General features: G+C 44.3%; 1 protein-coding gene across 1 annotated transcript in view; it reads left to right on the top strand.

Annotated features, from left to right (window-relative positions):
• Positions 1-21,266, top strand: part of LOC124606567 (facilitated trehalose transporter Tret1-like) — a 166,670-nt gene that overhangs the window by 90,588 nt on the left and 54,816 nt on the right. Inside the window, exon 3 of the mRNA XM_047138551.1 lies at positions 19,730-19,898. Within this exon, the coding sequence (XP_046994507.1) occupies positions 19,730-19,898 (169 nt within the window). The remainder of the gene's footprint in view (positions 1-19,729; positions 19,899-21,266) is intronic.

The following is a 21,266-nucleotide window of genomic DNA, read 5'->3' as shown; positions in this document are numbered from 1 at the left end:
ATGCGAACTAACCTTAACTCTTTATGAAGCGTGGAGAGCACACCTTTTCCAGCGTTTCTCCTCTTAATCCAGTTTTTCGTCCATTCTTTCTTTCTTCTTCTTCATTAGCATGCATTTCTGCATCGTTTAGCACCAAAACAGCTAATAACGTCAGCTTGCTCTGAACATCTGTACCTGAATCAGCCATCTTCGTTCGATACAACATGCAGCCGATCACAACACAAGTGCCGATCTTGCACCGTGGGAGAGCTTCGGCATGGAAGATAGCCGGCTCCTTTCCCTGCAAGCCGGCAGGCATGCACGGCATCTCGCAAACTTGCGGCGAACCTTGCTCCGTGTGAGACGGGCTTTACAGAACTTCACGGTGCTTCTAGAAACTGACGTCCGGCCTTGTAGCGCCATTTCCGTGGGCCGCCATGCGCTGCAACTGCTGCAACACTGCAACTCGCTCCGGTTAATGTCGATGGCTGTAACTCGTATTCAGTAACTACCTATTCATATTTTAGTGCACGTCGCGTTATACCAAACTGAAGAACAGAGCAAGGAGTTGTCACGGTGAAAAGTGTGTTGTGAGGTTCTACATCTATACCCCACAAGCCAACTTACGGTGTGTGGCAGAGGGTACTTTAGGTACCACTGTCGTTTCCCCATTTTTACATTCCAGTCGCGGATTTTTCGCGGGAAGAACGATTGTTAGTAAACCTCCGTGTGAGCTTGGATCTCTCTAATTTTACGTTCGTGGTCTTTTCTCAAAATGTTCAAATGTGTGTGAATTCCTAAGGGACCGAACTGCTGAGGTCATCGGTCCTTAGACTTACACACTACGTAAACTAACTTACGCTAAGAACAACACACACACCCATGCTCGTGGGAGGACTCGAACCTCCGGCGGGAGGGGCCGCGCAATCCGTGACATGGAGTCTCAAACTGCACAGCTACTCTTTTCTCGAGATATACGTAGGAGAAATCAATATACTGGCTGACTCTTCTAGGATCTTACGTTCCCGGAACTGTACCGTGATGCAGGACGCCTCTCTTCCAGAGTTTTTCACTGGAGTTGGCTGAACATCTCCGTTACGCTGCAGCGCTCACTTAATGAACCTGTAACGAAACGCGCTGCTCTTATTTGGATCTTATCTACTTCCTACGTCAATCCTATCTAACTTGGATCCCAAACTGATGAGCAATATTCAAGTATTCGTCGAGCGAGTGGTTTATAAGCTACGGTGTTTGTTGATGGACTACATTTCCGAAGATTCTTCCTGTGAATCTCAGTTTGCCATCTGCCTTATCCGCAATTGATTTTATGTGGTCGTTACACGTCAAGTCGCTCTATATGCACACTTTTAAATGTTTTATGTTAGTACCTGCTTCCAGTGATATTTCTGCAATCGTATAATCATACAGTAATGGATTTTTTAGTCTATGTATGCGCGATACGTTATATTGATTTATGTTCATGGTCAACTGCCGCTCGCTGCACCAAGCTTCGATCCTCTGTAGGCCTTCCTGCATTTCGCTACAATTTTCTAGCGTTTGACTTCTTTGATACAACACCATCGTCCGCACAAAGCCTAATGGAACTTTCGATATTATCTACTAGGTCATTTAAACACACTGTCAAGAGTAATGATACTAAACACTTACTTGCGTACCCTCAAACTTGCTTTTATGTCTGAAGACTTCTTTCCGTTGAGAATGATATGCTATGTTCTGTTTCCTAGAAACTCTTTATGAGACCCTAGTTTCTCATGGCGTATACAGTTTTGAAACTTACGGGAATTCAGCCAGGTAATATTTACAGCTACCTCAGATATTTCGGCGGGAGCACACCTCGCCATCTTCAAGACATAGCAGCTTGTGCCTTGAAGATGGCCGGGTGTACTCCCGCCGAAATATCTGCGGTCGCTGTAAGTATTACTTGTCTGAATTCCCGCAAGCTGTTTGAGAAACTCTTTAGACCATTCACATAGTAGATCCGATACTATGTACGCTTGTATTTTGTTCACTAAGTGGCAGAGAGGAACTGTAACAGCATAAACCTGGTCCCTGATATCTACTGCTTTCTGGGTGTCACGGATGAATAGAGCGATTTGGTTATCACACGGCCATTGTACTTGGAACCTTGGTTGATCGCCACAGAGGAGATTTTTCCATCTCCGGAAGGGTCATAATACGGCAGCAAAGAACATGTTCCAAACTTCTACAACACATCGACATCAGGGATAGAGATTTGTAGTTTTGTGCGTCTGTTCGACAAACCTTTTTTTCAGTCTCTAGGAACGCTTCGCTCCTCCATCGAACCACAGTACGATCTTCCTCAGTGAAACAGTTTTGGAAAAAGGCGTTTAGTATTTAGTCCTTTCCTGTGTCGGCCACCTTTTCGGTGTCGTTACGGTGACTGTCTGTACAGATACCATCACCCATCTACTGATTCCACATAAGACCATTATTTCTTATGAATCTGTCACGTCGATAGATAGAATTTTGCTTTCTTTCTAGTTCATTGAACGTTCACATATGGCTCTTATTACACTGATTTTGGCTTCGCTCAGTTTTTGCCGTGGGATTCTGGCTACGTTTAAATTTGCAGTGAAGTTCTCTTTTCACAGCATCTTTCTACCATTCCTGTCGAACCACATGGATCTTTCCCATCCGTCACAGCAGCTCTCGGCACAGACCCGTGTAAAGCGTATTGGACATTACACTTGAACTTTGTCCATTGATGCACATAATTTTCCGTCCTGGAGATGACTGTTTCATGTTGATCGCTCAAGCAATGTGAAATGTGTTCTGGATCGCTCTTGTTATGCAGAAATGTCTTTATACTTTTCTTTACGTTCCTGTTTACGCCCGTATTCAGTGATGCTGTACCAGCCATTTGATCACTGCTTCCCTGTTTTACGCTGAGTGGAAACATTCGGTTTGTTGGTGACCAGGAGATGTATGTAGCCTTCATGAGACGGTTGTCTGATTAGCTGCTGAAATACACGTCTGGACATCTGATTTTCGGTTTCCTGTGGTTTGGAAAGCCCATCCTAGGAGAACAAGCGCACAGTTGATTTCGCTCCCGTTAATTGTCAAACTGTTGGCGTCGTGAATGGAATTTTCACTTTGCTGCGGAGTGTGCGCTGATATGAAACTTCGTGGCAGATTAAAACTGTGTAACGGACCGAGAATCAAACTCGGGACCTTTGCCTTCCGCGGGCAAGTGTTCTACCGACTGAGCTACCAAATCACGACTCAAGATTCGTCCTCACAGCCTTTCTTCCAGAACTGCTAGTTCTACAAGGTTCGCAGAAGAGCTTCTGTGAAGTTTGGGAGTTAGGAGACGAGGTAACGGCGGAATTAGGGCTCTAGCTCAGTCGATAGGGCACTTGCCCACGAAAGGAAAAGATCCCGAGTTTGAGTCTCGGTCCAACACACAGTTTTCATCTGCCAGGAAGTTTTGTGGGTGTCGTCTCCGCCACGCGTCTCGGTCGGCACCATAGGTGACGAAGTTGACGGGTTGGCGCTTCCTAAACTGTTGTCATTGTATCTACTGTCCCATTGGCGTCACTGCCTAGTGAGGTGGGTGCTTCCTTAACTGTTGTCATTTCTTCTTCTATCTTACTGGCATGACTGTCTAGTACGTATATGAGTTTCAGTCTTAGTGCGGAACAAGCAACGAAACATTAACCTACCGTACAAACTTGATATGCGTGTTAAGGAAAACTTGACAATCAGTGGGTGATAACAGTTTTAACTTATGGTAAACCGAAACGTACTTTTAATGGAAAAATCATCAAAAACTAAGCTTTTCTCATTGAGCAATAAAGCCATGGATGTCGAGAAACGTTACGAGAGACAGGAAAACAGCCACTTGGATATGAGACGTTCTGGAGGCGAAGACTTCATTTTCACCGTAGTCAAAGTGAAATGGAGGTTGACTGGACATATAGCCAGGCGCGTGGATAAAAGGTGTACGATAGTAGTTCTTTTCTGAATTCCAAGAGATGAGGACTAAATGCAGTGGTCTACAAGCAAAGATCTACGACTCCCAAAGATATGAAATTCCGCATCACAAGAGACAGTGCTGCGATAAGCCTGGATGAAATTCGACATGCAGCACTGTCTACCCAGAATCGCTTCGTAGGATGTTTCAGTGTTCAAGGTCAACAGTTTTAGCACTCAGTATTTCAATCATAAGAATAACACATCTGTACCTGAGTTACGCATTTCCTTGCATTTTGTACAGAAGGCACACTTCGGTGGGACCTCATATTCTGACGGCGGGTCAGTGGTTTGCAGTTATATTTTCTTGTTACTATTTGATCAGGCTTCACTCCAAAAAAACGGTTCAAATGGCTCTGAGCACTATGGGACTTAACTTCTGAGGTCATCAGTCCCCTAGAATTTAGAACTACATAAACCTAACTAACCTAAGGACATCACACACATCCATGCCCGAGGCAGGATTCGAACCTGCCACCATAGCAGTCGCTCGGCTCCAGACTGTAGCGCCTAGAGCCGCACGGCGAGCTTCAATCCAGTTACGTTGTTGATGTCCTCTGAAGGATGTTTCCAGAGCTACAGAGAAAAGTACACAGTTTTATTAAAAAAAACGATGTTATAATCAGCACACGCAAATAATAATTTAAATAAAAATAAATTTTTAGTAACCACGTTTTCAGATCGGCCTAAAAAAGTATAAAATAATTTCTCCTAGCCCAGTTCATATTCCTTGAAATCTGTATCTGTGAATTATTAATAGCTACAATTGTATATTTAAAACGAAAAACGTGGCGCGCATGCAGTAGATAATAATAGTAACGAGGTGAACTGTTCATGGATCAATTATATATTGCATGCGTCCCAAGTTCTTGGCTATAAATCTTACAAGCACTTTCATAGCTATTAATCACAAATTTTCTGGACTATCTGAACGGGAACTTCCTGGCAGATTAAAACTGCGTGCCGGACCGAGACTGGAACTCGGGACCTTTGCCTTTTGCTAGCAAGTGCTCTACCAACTGAGCTACCCAAGCACGACTCACGAAACGTCCTCGCAGCTTTACTTCTGCAAGTACCTCGTCTCCTACCTTCCAAACTTCACTGAAGGACTTCTGCGAACCTTGCAGAACTAGCACTCCTGGAAGAAAGGATCAGCGCACACTCCGCTGCAGTGTGAAAATCTATCGGAAAGGGGTTAGGAACCTGTATTGGGTCAGGAGAAATTATTTAACACTTTAGTCCGGTTTAAAAATGTGCCTTATTAAAAATTTGTTTTTATTTAAATAACAGTATTTTGCGTTTTAATCTTATGTATACGACATTTTAAAATCTATTTCAAATTATTTAGATGAGATTGCAATAGAGACGTGGTAAATTTCGGGTTTGTTTCAGTTTGTCTTCATCTCAGTCAACGAACATATTGCTACCTCCTACGTGTACATAGCGAAAAGACCGCCAAGGTAAAAATTAGAGAGATCCGAGCCACAGACTTAGCAGTAATCGTTCTTCCCGTGAACTATTCGCGAGTGGAGCAGGAAAAGGGGGAACCGGCACTGGTAGGCACATAGTACCCCCGCCACACATCAGACAAGAAAATGAGTCATCCAGTTCAGAGCTATGTTGAACATTTCAAGTCTCTAGCTCATAGGGAAGTTAGTTTAAAATCAACAACAAAAATTTGTACCGAACAGACAAATAGACAGACAAGAAATTCGTTGTTTTGCGACAACCTCACTTCCGTATCTTTACACGCTCTGGGGGTATCTGGGAGACTTGTCGTAGCCGAATCATGCTGTATAAATTGCAGGGCACCATTAACGCTTACTTTGAAGACCGTAACGAAACTAAAAGTCTAGAGGCGCCCTTTATGCAGCAGTAAATGTTGGATAGTTAATGATGACTCTGAAGTTGTATAAGAAGCGTGTTAAACAACAGCCGTTCCTATCAGGAAATTGTCAACCAAATCCGAAGTTCAACACGCCTTCCAACACGGACGTCCCGTATTCCCCTAAGAAAATGTTAGTATGGTACTGAATGGCATCTGGAAATGGTCGAGACGCTATAACGCCAACGCTCGGCTTTCGGGATATCGCTTTCAAAGAACCTGAGTACCGGTACTAATAGAGTGTACCACACACAAATTACGTAGCTTGTGGTCACAAGCGAGCCTCGGAGGCCAATGCGGAACGCATCTGCAGCGCGGCAGACAACGGTACTCGCGTGTCAAGGTGACGGGCGAGTAGGCAGAGCTGGTGAACCAGTTTGAGCAGCGTACACTTACGCTCAGATGTGGCTTGGCGTGCAGCCTGCGTCGCCAACAAACACCGCATCACGCTGTCTGCACGTTGTCTGAGGTGACATTTACAGCGTTCTTCCTGTCAAACGAGACTTACTGCCTTCCTATTACGTCTGAGTTTACTCACTTGCTGCGGGTTTCCGCGAAGTCGTATGGGCCAACTTTCGCGCTCTGAGTCAGTTTCTGTAAAATTCTTCAGGGCTTTATACAGTGTCATTTTGCAAAATACTGAACCTAAGTTTGGCCGACAACTGTAAGTGGCCTTCATCAGGGTGTGTAGTGCTACTGGGCGAGTGTAGTTTCAACTGTAACATACTGTTTTCATTCGTGTCGCTACAGTTCCTTATCAAAGTAAGGTTCTTTCTTCTTAACCAATCCCTGTTATTCTACCAGGGAAAGGGGACCTACGGGGTAACGTGGAATCCGAACCACGTGTCAATCCTGGCATGTTTTCACTTCACTGAGAGGGAAAGGCTAGCTAGCGTAAAGGCAGACTGAAAAAATGCGCTGTCTGAGCGGGATTCGATCCCGCTACCTCACGGTCCCCAGGCTCTCGCTTCACCACCACAACTGCAAGTCCGACAGTCTCTTACCAGAAACTCTTCTTTGAATATTTTCGACTTCCTCCATCACTCCTACCTGGCAGTAGAACCAGACTTCGCATAACACTGTATCAGTCTGACGAGTGTTTTGCACGTTATCATCGTCGTGGGTGGTCTACGTTACCTCAGACTTCTTGCAGTGGATTTAAATCCAGCACCTGCCTTTTTTTTTTTTTTTTAGCTCTGGACTACTAAACCCAAGTAAAATTTACGATTTCAGTCGGTACGAATTTGCGGTTCCCGCCAATATGGTAATGTCAATATAGGGTGTAAAACACGACATTTTGTACTCATTTTGTATGTGACACACCACTGGACACCTTGTAATTGTAATTAACTAGTGCACAAACTGTAAATCATGACTTACTTTCAATAAAATGTGGAGTAGTAAACTTTACAATTGTTTAGTAACAATGTAACATTTCCGCCCTTTAGAGTTATAAGGTTAAGATCACTTTTACGTGGTCGTCCCACTTTACAGCGCTCGTTACCCATACTCCCACATATTTCAAGAATGTGACAGTTTCCAGCTATAGTTCAGCAAACGTGTACTCGAACAATAATAGATCTTTCCGTCTATTTATGCACAGTCAATTGGATTAATTTAGCGTATGTTGACGGTCAACCGCCAGTCGCTGCACTAGGCTTCTTCGTGTTGTGTATGAGGCGGAACTCTGAGCCCCATGGTAAAAGGGGTGACCCGGCTGAGTCACGCAATTTGACTCTTAGTTCGATCACGAGGTGTGGCCATTAATTTCACGCGTTGATCACGTAGACTGACGTGAGGATCAATGAACTATACATGACCGGATGTATCTGAAACATCTTAGGTAAGTAGAAAGTTAGTAGACAGGAATACAATTAAATACTTCGCTTTAATTCAGCATCAGCCGTGAACGTCGATCTTGACTTTGTACAATAATATTTACAATTGCAGTTATAGACTGAACTGCGAATACTTCTTTACAATTCTTATTGCTTCACAAATATAGATCAATTGTCAATGCATAAACTGTACGTGGAACCTGACTAGGTCGTAGCTACTGACTTAGCTGAAGGCTATGCTAACTAGCGTCTCTGCAGTTGAGATCTCTGAAGCTATAACAAGTGAAGCATTCCTATTTGTGTCGGCTGTAGAACTGGCCAGTGCGCTAGCTTGTCTCGTAAGAACAGCCGAGTGGCGGCGCTCGGTCTGCTAGCGTCGACAGTGGCGACTCGCGGGTCCGATGTGTACTGACGGACCGCGACCGATTTGAAGCCTACAGCCTAGTAAATGAGGTGCCTTGCGGTGACACCATACTTCGCATGTCTTCTTGCACGTTACTACAGTTTTCGAGTGTTCCGTCGTCTCTACAGAGTGTTTCCGTAAGAGCGTGCAAAAATGTAACAGGACATAGAGAATGCTCCACTGAACAGTGACGGGTGGAGAACCTGGGTTGGAGAAGCCAGCTTAAGTAGATAATAGAAATAAAATAACGTTACTGTGTAGTTTTTTATTTACATTAGTTAACAGTTAACTGCAAATACCGTAACTGACATAATGAAAGTACCATTTGTTCTGTGTCTTACAAAATGTGCTGAAACTGACGGCCATCAACCTCAGTGCAAGTCTGACATAGACGAACAAGATTCTGACGCACCCTGACAAATATCCCTGGTGTGGTTCTCATATTGCCAGGTCCACCGCTTGTTCTTTCCTGTGAACCAGTCTCCTGCATTCGTCAATCGAGGTGTATAAACACACGTCGTGACGGTTGATGCCTCTTAGGAAATAGTTCCCTGTACAGCCTTTCAGAAGCGAGGCCATATCAACGTACTTCCCCATACACAAGGTTCATGTCAATGAGTTCTGCGAAACTGTACCGGTACTGCTCCATCGTGTTGTACTGTACGTCTCTGAACAACACTGAGGAATGGCTGCGGCTGTCGTTGATTCATAGCACGTTCTGTCATGGGACAATGTAAATACAGCAGAGCCACCTTATGGACGAGTAAAGTAAACAAAATCTGCATCTTGACTTCCTAGTAATCAGTCTTGTCCTTGTTTCCTTGCAAGAAATAAAGAATGTACATGTAAATAAACAGCACAGTACGTGTTAACGTGTACTCATGTTAGTTGAAACTGAGCTACAAAACAGTAATGCTGGACAAAGCGGTCAACATATTTACTTCCATATCTTGTTAAGCTGACTTCTCCGACCCCAGTTTCCCTAGCTCAAATTCTCCAGTGGAAAATTCCCTATCTCCTGTTACATTTTTGCATGCTCTTACAAAAACACCCTGTATATACCACACCATCATCGGTGAACAGCCTCATTGAGTTTCCGACATCTACCAGTTTCAGTTTGCCTACGTAAGGGCTTTCAGTGGCAACAAGAATATGATTTTCAATATTCCTCGTAATTATTATAGAATTTAAAAATTTAAGATTTCAGAATCTACTCATTAAGACGTATAAACTTCCGGTACAAATTTAAAAGAATAAGGAATATATTTCCGTAGAAGCTGTTTGTTTTGAGGCAGCGTAACTGATGGCGCGCAGTCAGTATTTGAGAATGACAGCACTTAACGACTGCCAACAAACTTTACACATAATTTCAACCCTTTACAAAACTTTTTCCCGCCGACACTCTTCATAAGATGATGAATGGGAAAAAATTTTTCGCTTACTACATTTTCGCGGTCCATGCAGTCTAACTTCAGTATAAGGCATGATATTCTGATTTATTACGTCTTCACTACAAACTCCATTCGCAACACAAATGGTTCAAATGGCTCTGAGCACTATGGGACTTAACTTCTGAGGTCATCAGTTCCCTAGAACTTAGAACTACTTAAACCTAACTAACCTAAGGACATCACACACATCCATGCCCGAGGCAAGATTCGAACCTGCGACCGTAGCGGTCGCGCGGTTCCAGACTGTAGCGCCTAGAACCGCTTGGCCACCACGGCAGGGCATAACGGCTATAAGAGCAGATATTTTTAAATGTGGTACCTTAGTATGTACACACATCATTGTGTTCGTGTTTCCTCTCTGTATCTAACAGAATTCCCGCAGACACGTCACATAATTTACTACCTGACTTTTCTACACACTCGGAACTGCACCACTGTGTGAACTATACATATCAGTGTAGACTAAACGTTTTGCGTCCACATGTCAAACTTCAACACTTAACCTGCTCCCAGTGGAAAATAAGGATTAGTGGCTTGCTCTTGCCATATGTACTTGAAGGTACTAGCCAACCTAAAAACGTACTACTCCTAACAGCTAGAATTATCAGCCTGTAAATGAAGTGAATACTGATGTATTAGTAATAGTAGTAGTACTGTTGTCCAGCACACTATTCTGTCACCCATTAATTTTTTTTAACTCTCTCTCATATATAGGGTTGCAACTTTAATAGTGGCAACTATATATTTACAGCTCGTACAAAGTAGATGTGTGTTTCAAAGTTTTACTGACCTTGAAAGTATTCACCAGCATTTTGTACAACCCGCTGCCAGTGATGTTGAAGTCGTAGGATACTCTTAGCAGTGCCAGTTGTGTTGACAGTTCGACCGGCGCGGTCTATTCCCCGACTAATTTGAAGCAGTTCTGGAACAAATGTTGTGAAGTGTTTCGTTCAGTTTAGAAATCGAGAAAAAAAAAAGTTCAAATGTGCGTGAAATCTTATGGGACTTAACTGCTAAGGTCATCAGTCCCTAAGCTTACACACTACTTAACCTAAATTATCCTTAGGACAAACACACACACACCCATGCCCGAGGGAGGACTCGAACCTCCGCCGGGACCAGCCGCACAGTCCATGACTGCAGCGCCCTTAACGCTCGGCTAATCCCGCGCGGTCAGGGGAGTGCAGTAGGTGGTATAGCACTTAGCAGCCCCATCAGTCAAACAAATCAGTAACAGAATGAGATTTTCACTCTGCAGCGGAGTGTGCGCTGATATGAAACTTCCTGGCAGATTAAAACTGTGTGTCCGACCGAGACTCGAACTCGGGACCTTTGCCTTTCGCGGGCAAGTGCTCTACCATCTGAGCTACCCAAGCACGACTCACGCCCCGTCCTCACAGCTCTACTTCTGCCAGTATCTCGTCTCCTACCTTCCAAACTTTACAGAAGCTCTCCTGCGAACCTTGCAGAACTAGCACTCCTCAAAGAAAGGATACTGCTGGAAGGTAGGAGACGAGATACTGGCAGAAGTAAAGCTGTGAGTACCGAGCGTGAGTCGTGCTTCGGTAACTCAGTTGGTAGAGCACTTGCCCGCGAAAGGCAAAGGTCCCGAGTTCGAGTCTCGGTCGGACACACAGTTTTAATCTGCCAGGAAGTTTCAAATCAGTAACAGCTTGCACTGTACGTGCTTGAGCATTGTCCTGCAAAATGATGCTCAGGTCCTGCAGAAAGTGTCATCACTTCTGTCTCTAAGCTGGTCGTAGGTTGTGTTCCGAAAATGCGCAGCGTAGAGACAGAAGTGATGACACTTTGTGCGTGACCTGGCCATCATTTTGCAGGACAATGCTCAAGCACGTACAGTGCAAGCTGTTACTGATCTGTTTGACTGATGGGGCTAGTGTTGTACCATCTACTGAACTCCTTTCACTTAAGCTCTTGTGAATTCAACTCGATTTCTAAACTGAAGGAAACACTTCACGGCATTCGCTTCGGAACTGCTACTAATTAGTCGGGCAATAGACCGCGCCGCTTTAACTGTCAACACAACTGGCACTGCTAAGAGCATACTACGACTTCCACGTCGTTGGCAACGGGTTATAAACAATGCTGGTGACAACTCTGAAGGTCAGTAAAACTCTGTACGAGCTGTAATTAAATAGTTGTCACTATTAAAGTGCAAACCCTCGTATATGTATATAAGGAATCCCTTTATGAACGTTTCTTTGATGACAGCTCCTCCACCCATTAGCTGTCCTATCTACTACAAGGCTTCAGCGGTATCTTAACATCCGCTAAATCACGGAATACTCTACTTTGTAATCCACAACTGCAGAACAGCTATCGCTACAACGAACCTGACGTCGAAAACTCTCGCGTCTGAGAAGACTATGTCCGTTTAGGATTGTTGGAAACTGCCAGTAACACTCAGCCTCCCGGTCCCACCATATCCGCCTTCTTCCCGTCACGCCATCCAAGACCGTATCCCCTATTTCCTGAGTCAAGAGCAACTCCCATAGTAACTTGAAAATTTGAAGCCCTTCATCCAACCAGCACTGTGACTGCAGCACGATTGGCTAGTTTCTTGCGCATTGTAGTTGGCTTAATCCTCTATAGCTAAAAACCACCCTATACTCAGTGTTATCACCTAGCAAAACCTCTAGTAACATAATTTTGCCAACTAATTCACCAGTAAAGTATCTGTGGCATAATGGGAAACCCGATGAATACTAACTGAATTAAGAATTAGCCCCGAAACCTCAGCGAAGTATCCATCGTGTACTGAAAATTTTCCCAAATACCACAGTGCATTCTGATTCGGGTATAATATGCTCCATCTTTTAAATCTGCTAACATAGGGAGTATCTTAGGTCCCACATGCTTCAAACCACACCAGTATCAATGATTCCAGTAGTTTCTCGCACCACAGTGAATGTACGTGAAATTAATTTCCGGATTTACCCATCGAATAGTTACTCTTCCAACAATTTGGCCCTACCGGCTTGGAAAAGTAAAGTTACAGGTTTACTACGCAATAAAAGAAGAGGTAATTCACATGTTATATCATACCATTACGCTATACACTGCCTTTAGCAAGATAACCATAAAGTTTTAGAAGGCAAACATTAATTGATCGTCCACCAGTAACAACATTCCTCCTCTCGGTACTTGCAGAACCACACAACTTATGCCACCCACGTCGTAGCATTGGCTGCTTTCGTCGCTCACAATAACTGTTTTTAGTGTGAACACATAGCAGGACAGCACACTGTGGTGTGCAATTGAACCCCAGCCCCCTATTTCGCTTGCTATAGGTAGAACCACGCAGATTTGTGATGACTGAAATGATACTCCATTCAGCACAGGCTATATGACGCCTGATGAAAAACGCCCAGGGTGGTTTTCTACACAACCAGGTAAAATCTAATGAACTATGGGAACGAACGAGAGTTTCCAGTATCTGTGAAAAGGTAAGAAACTTCAGTTTCCCATCATTTGCAGAGAAGAATATTATTTCCGATCAGTATTTGAGAACAGACTAATGCCTGTTAACCAAGGTATAAACAGTACTGTGTTCATAAGACATTTCATTCATCATTGCTGTACTGAATTTTTCGCCACATAGAGGTCGGTAGTCGGTAGTGGCCCGTGGTGGCCGCTGGTGTCTTTGTTGTGGTGTCGTTGTTGTGGTTGTTGCTGTGGCCGTTCAGCAATATTGCCTGTCGGTTGTGTAGTGCTTCGGTGTTCCTGCGAGGCGGGTAACCCGCGACTGCTGGCTGTCAGTTTGGTTGCTGATACTCTAGGCGCCGTAATGTCTGGTGAGGAAGGTCACAGCACTGAGGATCAGTCCTCACCAACGCCAAGAGAGAATCCCGGCACTAAGAGGGATAAACTTCGCTTTCTCCAGAAGTGATACAACTTTTCACTCAACTTCTTGAAGAACAATTGTAAAGTTTGCAAGTCGGGTTGCACATGGTATAATTAATGCATAATTAATCTCACACCCAGGCCTAATGCTGGGTAGATCACATAACTAATGAGGAGGTATTGAACAGAATTGGGGAGAAGAGGAGTTTGTGGCACAACTTGATTAGAAGAAGGGATCGGTTGGTAGGACATGTTCTGAGGCATCAAGGGATCACCAATTTGGTACTGGAGGGCAGCGTGGAGGGTAAAAATCGTAGAGGGAGACCAAGAGATGAATACACTAACCAGATTCAGAAGGATGTAGGCTGCAGTAGGTACCGGGAGATGAAGAAACTTGCAGAGGATAGAGTAGCATGGAGAGCTGCATCAAACCAGTCTCAGGACTGAAGACCACCACAACAACCTAGGCCTAATGCGCTGAGACATACAAGGCTATGATTTTAAATGAAAATACTAATAGTAATGTTTTTTGAGGACATCATATTCGCCGTTGACTGTAGAAATTACTTATTTCATAACTGCAATTTCGGCTTTCAGGCCATTATCAAGTGGTAGTTTTTCATCAGAACATCCGACATGTGTACATCTTATTGTCCGAACTGAACCTTTTAACTAGGAGAATACAGCAAGACTAAACGAGCCCAAAGCTTCGTACATTGACCACTTTATAATGGCCTTAAGACCGAAATTGCAATTGTGAAATCGATAATTTCTACAGTTAGTGGCGAATATGATATCCTTTAAAATAATTCAGCGTGACTGTGAATCCGAACCGCGATATGTTAAATAATAACTCATTTAGAATAAAATCCTTTTGGGTTTTAGGCCGCAATATTTTGAAAAAGAAGACAACCATAACAATAAATGTTGCGACCGTATTTGCAGCGATCGTCTTCAGAGCAACTACAAGAGAATCACCTCAGAGACGACCGAAGGTCGGTTTATATTGTTGCCTTCGGTTTTAAAGTAATGAGGCCTCATTCTTAAAAGAACATTATTTAAATTCACGTTGGCCGTGGAAGATTAACCACTAATACTGAATTTGCTTGTCTTAATTTAAGTGGTTCACTGCTAGCCGTTTTTTTCTTGGTATATTTCTAATTTTCTTAAGTTGACAGCTGATAAAACGCTTGAGCATCATGGAGCCGAACGACAATTAAAAACTATCGCTAGGACGGAAGGACAGAACTGTTCTGATTACAGAGATGATCCCGCCTCCCTGGCGGTGGCCTTCTCCTCCCTCAGTAAAACTAATTCCTTTCCGCGGTTTTTATAGGCAGATGTAGCAAATTTTATAATTTATTTTGTCAGTAGGTTTAATAAAAACGAAATATTGGTGTGAAATGTTAGTTAAATAATTGATGAAAACTGTTGCACACAACAAATTATATGTGCCATTGTAGTAGATACATTACGAACTTTCTGAAAAATTGAAAGTACAACAAAATCTATATATCCCAGCCTCTATGTACTGGTTTTAGTACAGTGTATAACAAAGAACCGCTTGCATTCGCTCTTTATGAATTATAATTAATATGTCAATTATTAACGAGGAATTGTTATTATTTCAACTTTACTTTGAATTTCCTTCCTTTGGACGAAGTAAACTCATTGATTTTGTCACTGAAGTCAAGTTTAGTAGCTGTGTAGTGTTCTATCGACAAGACATCTGAATTTGACTATCTGCTTTCACCTTTATTGGTTCAAATGGCTCTGAGCACTATGGGACTCAACTGCTGTGGTCATAAGTCCCATAGAACTTAGAACTACTTAAACCTAACTAACCTAAGGACAGCACACAACACCCAGCCATCACGAGGCAGAGAAAATCCCTGACCCCGCAGGGAATCGAACCCGGGAACCCGGGCGTGGGAAGCGAGAACGCTACCGCACGACCACGAGATGCGGGCTCACCTTTATTCGACCTTGGCTCAATTGGCTCTGAGCACTATGGGGCTTAACATCTGTGGTCATCAGTCCCCTAGAACTTAGAACTACTTAAACCTAAGTAACCTAAGGACATCACACACATCCATGCCCGAGGCAGGATTCGAACCTGCTACCGTAGCGGTCACGCGGTTCCAGACTGAAGCGCCTACTCGACCTTAACTAGTTTTTTTTTTTTTTTTAAATCTTGAATCAGCTGAAACAAAATTCACAAGATGCTGCAGTCATTGGCATTGTCAGAGACGTTCTCATAGCTACATCGTTGTTTGAATAAACATGTTTTAATGAAACTTCAAAATATCCAAATTAGAAGCCTTGTCTATGGTCTTGATCACCTCTTGCATCTGGGTATTGATCACAGTTATTTCATTAACTAGCTCCACTGTACCAATATCTGCTATAACAAGCATCTATATCTACATGGCTGTTCTGCAAATAACACTTAATTCCCTGGCAGAGAATTGATCGTACCACCTTCACACTAATTCTCTATTATTACACTCTCGAATACCACGCGAAAAAAAAACGGAATTAGGTGCACATTTTTCAAGATAAAAAACTGTACACTACAGTAACAACAAAATACCTAATACTTAAGTAGGGCCCACATCCAGTGGCCTTATGACACCAGATACTCGAGAAACGTAGCCGATAACCAACGACAGAGTACACGTTTATTTACCCCAGCGTTCAACTAAGATCAACAGAGTAGATGCAGCGACTAACAACTCCCGTAACATAGCAATCAGCGACAGAAAGCATTTTCTTGAATTCCTTATTTACGTAGCAGAATATACCAATCGATACTTGGAAGCAGCAACTGGCTGAAGGTGTAACTAAATTACGTATCCCCTTCACATTCCTTTTTCTTGCTTGTTTACAGCACCGTCGTGCTCGCTCTAGTTCTGAGTCGGCAGAAATCGGAAGCCTTTGTTCAGATACCATTTGCTTCAGCAGCTGCTAGAACAATGTAACTAACAAGCAACAAGAACCCAGTTGTTGAACAAGAACATGCTGTGCAGGTCGCAGTAGTGTGGACCAAGCGGACTGTTGCCACGTAAAGCTTGTTAACGGCTACTTGGACGAAATGACATTGTAGAAGCGATACTGCGACAAAAATGTGTGCGAATTCCTAAGGGATCAAACTGTTGAGGGCATCGGTCCCTTGACTTACACACCACTCAAACTAACTTTCGCTAAGGACAACACACACACCCGTGCCCGTGGAGGACTTGAACCTTCGGCGGGAGGGGCCGTGCCATTCGTGACGTGGCGTCTTTAACCGCGTGGCGATACTGTGACAACAGCGTGCTCTCACTGTCACGATCTGGTCCAGCGAAAGGATTCTAGCAGACATCAAGTTAAATCTCTGAGAGTCTTTCTTTCTCGTTTCTTTTTTAGCTCAGTCAGTTTTTGCGCCACTGCCTCAGTAGGTCCTGCAGAAGAGTCACTAAATAACTATCCTTCCAAGCGTGAGGCTAACAAAAGCAGCCACTTAGTAACGGGCGGGTAATATGGGACAAACAAAAAGCATCACAACAGTACCCAGTTTCAATAATTTTATCGTATACCTACGATCTTTCAGTATTTACATTTATCTATTATGTCACTTGTCTTGGATTAGTCATAACCTACACTATCTGAACACACCTGTTAATGGACATTAATATGGGTTGGTTCCACCCATCGACTTTATGATGGATTGAACTCGTTTGGGACGCTTTCAGTGAGGTTCATGAATACACCTGTGGAGAAATTGCAGCCCATTCTTCCTCAAGGGCTAAAACTAGAGGAGGTTTTGCTGGAGAGAAGTGGACGTTCTAACTCATCCTAAAGATATTCCATTGGGTTTATATTGGAATTCTGGGAAGGCAATCCCATTTTAGGAATGTTGTTGTCCACAAGATGTGACAGCGTGCACTGTCGTACTGATACGAACAGCCATCGTTTCGAAAATGTTCCTCTACTGTGCATAGTACACTGTGGCGTAAGATAAGCTCATATCCTTCCGGATACAGTAACACTACCTCCTCTGCAAGTCACTGTTGGCGGGTAGGGTTCCCCATGAATTCGCCAAACCCAGAAGCTTTGATCTTTTTGCCAGAGGTTATAGCGTGATTCATGACTCCAAATAGCTTATTTCCAGCCATCCACTAACCAGCGGCATGGGCACTGACTATAGAAATGTATGGTTTATTAGGAGTTGCTCGACCATTGTATCCCATTCTTTTTAAATGGCACTGTTATTGTACTATCTGAAGTGCTGGTAGCACTCTGAAACTCACGATTTCCGCTGATTTCATGCAGTTTTTAGTAATCACCATCAACAATGCTCGAGTGTTCCTGTCCGTCAATACATGAGGTGTGCCTGGTCTTTCTTTAGTTGCGGCTGCACCTTCACGTTACCACTTCACAATCACATCACCAGAAATCTACTTCGGCAGCTTTAGAAGGGTCACAATGTCCCTGACGGATCTGTTACTCGGGTAACATCTTATGACTAGTCCAAGTTCTATGTCACTGAGCTGTCCTGTCCGACTCATCCTGCTGTTTCTGCTTCTCTATTGAGAACACAACACTCCGTCCCTCTTTTTATACTGGCAGGTCCATCTCTCGTGACATATAGTGCTCAATTATGCATTACACAGCCGTACTCGGACACTTTTGACCAGAGAGTGAATGCGAGATTTGCTTTGTACGGGTGTTGTAATGTTTCACGACTGAGCGCTACAATTGCTGCTGCACAATAACTGCGGCTGCCTGTAAGGGCGCCCATAGGGCAATTTTCAGTGGTGGGTCCAAAACCTAAAGGTATGGAGCATTTTTAATACGAGGGGTATTCAGTAAGTAATGCAACACATTTTCTTCTCCGCCAATTACGGTTGAAAAAATGTGAAATTTGTTGTGGGATATCATGGAAAATTTCTGCATCCCCTATAGTTCCATGAAGTTCCGACAGGTGGCGGCGCTTTGTGTAACCTTCAATATGGCGTCTGTACAGGATGTGCGTTCGAAACAAGGAGCTGCCAGTGAGTTTCTTCCGGCGGAAAACCAGAGTATGATACTTATAGACGCTTCCATAATGTCTACGGAGACCTAGCAGTGAACAAAAGCATGGTGAGTCGTTGGGCGAGGCGTCTGTAACCATCACAAGAAGGAGTGGAAAACTGTCCGATGTCCCGCGTGCCGGCTGGCGGCACACAGCTGTGACTTCTGCAGTGCTGGAACGTGCGGACACCCTCATTGGCGGTTCTCGAATGAATTTCTCCTTCTCCACGACGACGCAAGAACAGACACAAGTCTGCGCATCCGAGAGGAGCTCACAAAACTTCATTGGACTGTTCTTCCTCAACATCTTCAGCCCGGATCTCGCACCTTCCTGTTTGGCCCAATGAAGGGTGCACTCCGCAGAAATCAATACGTGGACGATAAGTGGGTTACTGATGCAGAAAGGCGTTGGCTCCGGCGTCGACGAGTAGAATGATACTGTGCCGGACAACAGGCCGTCCCAGTAATGTGGCTAAGCCCGCCCGGTTGGCCGTGCGGTCTAACGCACGGCTTCCCGGGCGGGAAGGAGCGCATGGTCCCCGGCACGAATCCGCCCGGAGGATTTGTGTCGAGGTCCGGTGAACTGGCCAGTCTGTGGATGGTTTTTAGGCGATTTTCCATCTGCCTCGGCGAATGCGGGCTGGTTCCCCTTATTCCGCCTCAGCTACACTATGTTGGCGATTGCTGCGCAAACAAGTTCTCCACGTACGCGTACACCACTATTACTCTACCACGCAAATATAGGGGATTGTACTTGTCTTGTGTGAGACGTTCCCTGGGGGCTCGAACGGGGGCTGAACTGCACAATAACCCTGGGCTCGGTGTGGGGTGGCGGAGGGGTGAAGTGGACTGCGGTGGTCGTCGTGGGGTTGTGGACCACTGCGGGGACAGAGCCTCTCCGTCGTTTCTAGGTCCCCAGTTAACATACAATACAATACAAGGTGGTTAAGGCCACTGCATTGATGTTCATAAATAGGGTTCTGTAGCCAAAAGAATGCAGAATAATGAGGTGAATTGGAATCCTGAATAAAATCAACCTGCATTCAGAAAAAAAGTATTGCATTAGTTAATGAACGTCCCTCGTATTCTGGAAGGCTTGTGGCGTCTTGTAATTGGCCATAAAAAGTTTCAGCTCAGACCCTATTACAAACCTGCGTAATAGCGACTGTTTCTTAAAGAAAACACCTGGCTAGAGCCCGCCCGCCCGCTGACGCCGCGCTGTCGTGTTGTGTCGGCACAGGCGCGCCCTTCTCGTGGCGGGGCTGCCGTTCCTGCCGGCGTGGCTGGCGACGGCGTGGGCGGCGCAGCACGCCTCGGTGGCCGGCCTGTGCGCCGGCAGGGCCATCGCCGGCGCCGCCATGGGCGCCGTCTTCACCGCGCTGCCCGTCTACGTCACCGAGATAGCACAGGTAAGGCAGGAGCGCCACCCGCTCTAGCGGCCACGGCCACTGCTCCAATCGTTAACGACGCAATACATATTTGATTTGGTATTTCCTACCTTCCGTCCTCCGGCGCCCACTGCGTCCCGCTAAAAACAGTGCCACCTACGGGCACTTGAAATACAGGGTGATTCAAAAAGAATACCACAACTTTAGGAATTTAAAACTCTGCAAAGACAAAAGGCAGAGCTAAGCACTATCTGTCGGCGAATTAAGGGAGCTATAAAGTTTCATTTAGTTGTACATTTGTTCGCTTGAGGCGCTGTTGACTAGGCGTCAGCGTCAGTTGATGCTAAGATGGCGACCGCTCAACAGAAAGCTTTTTGTGTTATTGAGTACGGCAGACGTGAATCGACGTCAGTTGTTCAGCTGCAAATTCCACAATCAACTGTATGGAGAGTCCTACGAAAAAGGTTAGTTATGAAACCTTATCGTCTGAAATTGGTTCAAGGCAGGCAGCCCGTGACAGAGCACTTCATCACTGGCCTCCAAGAAGCCCTGATCTTACCCCCTGCGATTTTTTCTTATGGTGGTATGTTAAGGATATGGTGTTTCGGCCACCTCTCCCAGCCACCATTGATGATTTGAAACGAGAAATAACAGCAGCTATCCAAACTGTTACGCCTGATATGCTACAGAGAGTGTGGAACGAGTTGGAGTATCGGGTTGATATTGCTCGAGTGTCTGAAGGGGGCCATATTGAACATCTCTGAACTTGTTTTTGAGTGAAAAAAAAACCTTTTTAAATACACTTTGTAATGATGTATAACAGTAGGTTATATTATGTTTCTTTCATTAAATACACATTTTTAAAGTTGTGGTATTCTTTTTGAATCACCCTGTATACTAGACCGTTTGTCTGTGCGGGAAATCGTATACTGACCAGACAAGTCGCACTGTCAAGCTCGTTTTACACGAGTGATCTCTTGTCTCATTTGATCACGTTATGCGACAGTGGAAATGTAAATTGCACGAAACTAGCAAATTCTTATCAATTTTGGTTTGCTGATGACGCATATAACAATGAAAATTGAAACTTAACTCTGTAACAGAGTCGGTACTCCCGAACCATTAATTCCAGGATGATCGTCACTAATCCGAGATGCTGTGTACGGGATGGGTTGCAGAGTACCAGCAGTACAGCAGTCGTGGAAGGGCTCAGTTAACAAATACATTCTTTATTCGGTAAGGTGCTTGTAACCTCCCCCTCACTTATCGACCTTAATGACAGTGAAAAATTAAACCGCGTGTACCTAATGGAAATCTGGGAAAAGCAATCGTCACCGAAGTCAATTTGTCGGTATAGAGCGAGGAAAGGGATACATCTAAATGAAAGGA

The sequence above is a fragment of the Schistocerca americana genome, chromosome 3 (assembly GCF_021461395.2).
Source record: "Schistocerca americana isolate TAMUIC-IGC-003095 chromosome 3, iqSchAmer2.1, whole genome shotgun sequence".
Classification (NCBI taxonomy): domain Eukaryota; kingdom Metazoa; phylum Arthropoda; class Insecta; order Orthoptera; family Acrididae; genus Schistocerca; species Schistocerca americana.
The sequence above is the reverse complement of the archived record's forward strand: the minus strand, read 5'-3'. Positions and strand labels throughout refer to the sequence as shown.